We start from the raw sequence: 2,545 nt of genomic DNA, 5'->3' as shown, positions 1-2,545 counted from the left end.
GACTGGGTTTAATCGAGAACATCACTTTTACCGACGTGCGAGTTCGACAAAAAGGTAGTTGAACACGATGAGAGACGGTGCTACATCGTTGTAGAAATGCCACCGCTGCAAACGTTGGCCCCCGAAAAGGTAGATGGATGGACTGGAGGAATGAGGGCACAGCATCGCTGTAGAAGCGCCACCGCCGCAAGCGCTGGCCCCCTACTCCATTTTGCAGTCCCTACTTTTTCTTTGGGAATAGCTACGTAGCTTTCTGCCTGTATATTCATCCTTCAGTTCTGCTGACGGACCAGCCTCCCGCTCCACCCACTGCAGTGCGCACTGCAATCACTGTGAATTTAGACAGCGCATGTGTATTTTGACGAAGCGTCTGGGCGTGCGCCCTGTGTTCCGTTTTAGTGTCGGCCCTGCGAAGTTGACTTTACACTCCAAGCTGCAAGACAATGCCAGCATTACATGACGCGCACTGAGACGGGGGGAGCGCAACTTATCTCTGCCGAAATTTCTCCGCAACTCCTGAACATTCTGCTTGGGATTTCAACTGCTTCCCTCCCCCACCTAACTATCTGCTCTGCCTCACAACTGGCACTGCTTCCGCGCTGTCATTGCGCAAGTAATTTTCTGTTTGTCCCCGTACACTCTACACTTCTTTTGCTACAGAGTTACGTTTTTGTCGCCTAGCAATGAGCCTAGACAGTGATACGTCTCCATATTGAACTTGAAACAGATCAGCGCAGAAAAGATCTTTATAAAGTCGGAGGTTGAGAAACAGGCGGTCCCTGCTATCGCTCCTCTTCCAAGTTCAGTAATTGCGTCAACATCTCGCACCGTCTCATCGCACTCTCCTCTTTTTCGGAAAGGCTGCAAAGAGAGCGACTACACGAAAAATCAGCTGATGTCCTGTGTGTACACCGGTGTGTACAAATGCTCATATATATATGTGCGCGCGCAGGAATGTGCGCGGCGGCTTTCCAACTCTCCCCCTTCAAATCCTAGCAACAGACATGCCTTGCGGCAAAGGTCTGTTCACAGAACCACATGGAAGGAGGATGAGGAGAGCCACTCCAGGCGGAGGGAGGAGAGGGAAGGAGAGCGTTCTTAGCGACCGCTCCCATAGTGCTCATTTCATCTCATCCAGATTTGAACAGCAGAACCGCCACCTGGCCAATGTAGAAGTAGATGAAGTTGTGCGTCTCGTGGGTTACATATGAGCCGAAATTCCGGCCTACAACACAGTGCCAGGTGGGGTTGTGTTTCCTATCAAACTCTTTCTTGATGTGTGCCGCTATGTCCTTTTCTATGTTGTATCTCTCTAAAGCCTGGTTCGCGCAGTCGATCGCGTCCTGTTGCATTTCGTCGGGCATATCCGCATTGCGGATAACGAACTTCCTGTCCCACATTATGATGACTTTCAAAGAAAATAAAAGACCCGGCCCTGCACACATGCAGCACAGCTCAACCGAGCTCAATGGCGCACAATGAGCATCGTTCCCCGCTTCGCACAGCTGGCAAACAAAACAATGCACCTTTGGACGCAATGCTTCCGCAAGCTAGACACAGAACCCCCCTAAGAACAGCCCATTGGCCATTTCCCATCCATGAGCAGTCAACAAACAGCATACACTATAACGTGTAGAGACAACCACCAGAAAACTCGCGGGAAAATTGTCACCACAAAGTACAGATCTCAAGGGATCGTTGACAGTCCGTCTACCCGTCACGGGGCTGAGCCGTGCAGACTCGTGAAACTCCCGTTTATCGGAGTCATCCAAGCATTCCATGCGCCATATGGCCGAATAAAACAGGGAAACATCCAGTTAAAAGGCGAAATAGCGGGCAGATGAGAAACCCTTTTCACGAGTCAAGGAGAGGACCAGGTGTAGAGCCCCCAGTTCAGCGAAGGGCAGAGGGAAGGACGCATCTATCTAGATACCAAAGGCTCACCAATAAACCCAAATTCTTGGCAATACGGCTTTTTAAAAGCTCTGAAAATAGCGTTTCAACTTTGCCGTTCCCCTGCACTTCGACACCCCTGGGCCGGCAGCCACTGTGAGCCGCTCTAATGGCAGCGAAGTGGGCTTCCGCTGTCTGTAGTATGCAGTTCAGTTTATGCACACAAAAAATACATATTTTCCTGAAACAAGCACAATATTCCAAAAGAAGGGCTCTGCACTCACTTAGGGCCACCGGGTGCTCCACGGTGCACATAGCGGCCTGGTGGGACTGAGCAGCCCGGACGGTTAGCAGCGCCCGGTTCGGCAGCCAAAAAAAGAAATATAAGAACTAAAATTGCGTTAAAATAGCTGAGTCTATTTGTTTCTGCGAACGGTTCCAATTATGCGGGTAAGACAAAGCGCCCAGCCCACCTTGCGGCGACTCTATTTGCTAGTAAGACACAGTAAACCGTAAGTCCCAATCCTTAGCTAAGGTCTATCATTAGCTGCAGATGAGTCGAAATGTATAGACTAAGATTTCATAGAAAACAACTGAATCTCCCTCACGCGTCCAAGTGACCTATGCAGTAGCTCGCCGTTGCACATGTAAC

The 2,545-nt window shown here is 50.1% G+C and overlaps 1 protein-coding gene across 1 annotated transcript; it reads right to left on the bottom strand.

Annotated features, from left to right (window-relative positions):
• Positions 1-1,130: 1,130 nt before the first annotated feature.
• Positions 1,131-2,208, bottom strand: EMH_0084960 (dynein light chain, putative; the record flags this gene model as incomplete). The annotated part of the gene is made up of 2 exons (XM_038022858.1): positions 1,131-1,435; positions 2,178-2,208. The coding sequence occupies 2 exons, from the start codon at positions 2,206-2,208 to the stop codon at positions 1,131-1,133; spliced, it is 336 nt and encodes a 111-aa protein (XP_037878712.1).
• Between the last annotated feature and the right edge of the window lie 337 nt (positions 2,209-2,545).

Source organism: Eimeria mitis, genomic scaffold (genome assembly GCF_000499745.2).
Source record: "Eimeria mitis Houghton genomic scaffold, Emh_scaff5933, whole genome shotgun sequence".
NCBI classification, from domain to species: Eukaryota; Apicomplexa; class Conoidasida; order Eucoccidiorida; family Eimeriidae; genus Eimeria; species Eimeria mitis.
Note: the sequence above shows the minus strand (reverse complement) of the source record. Positions and strands in the feature narration are given on the sequence as shown.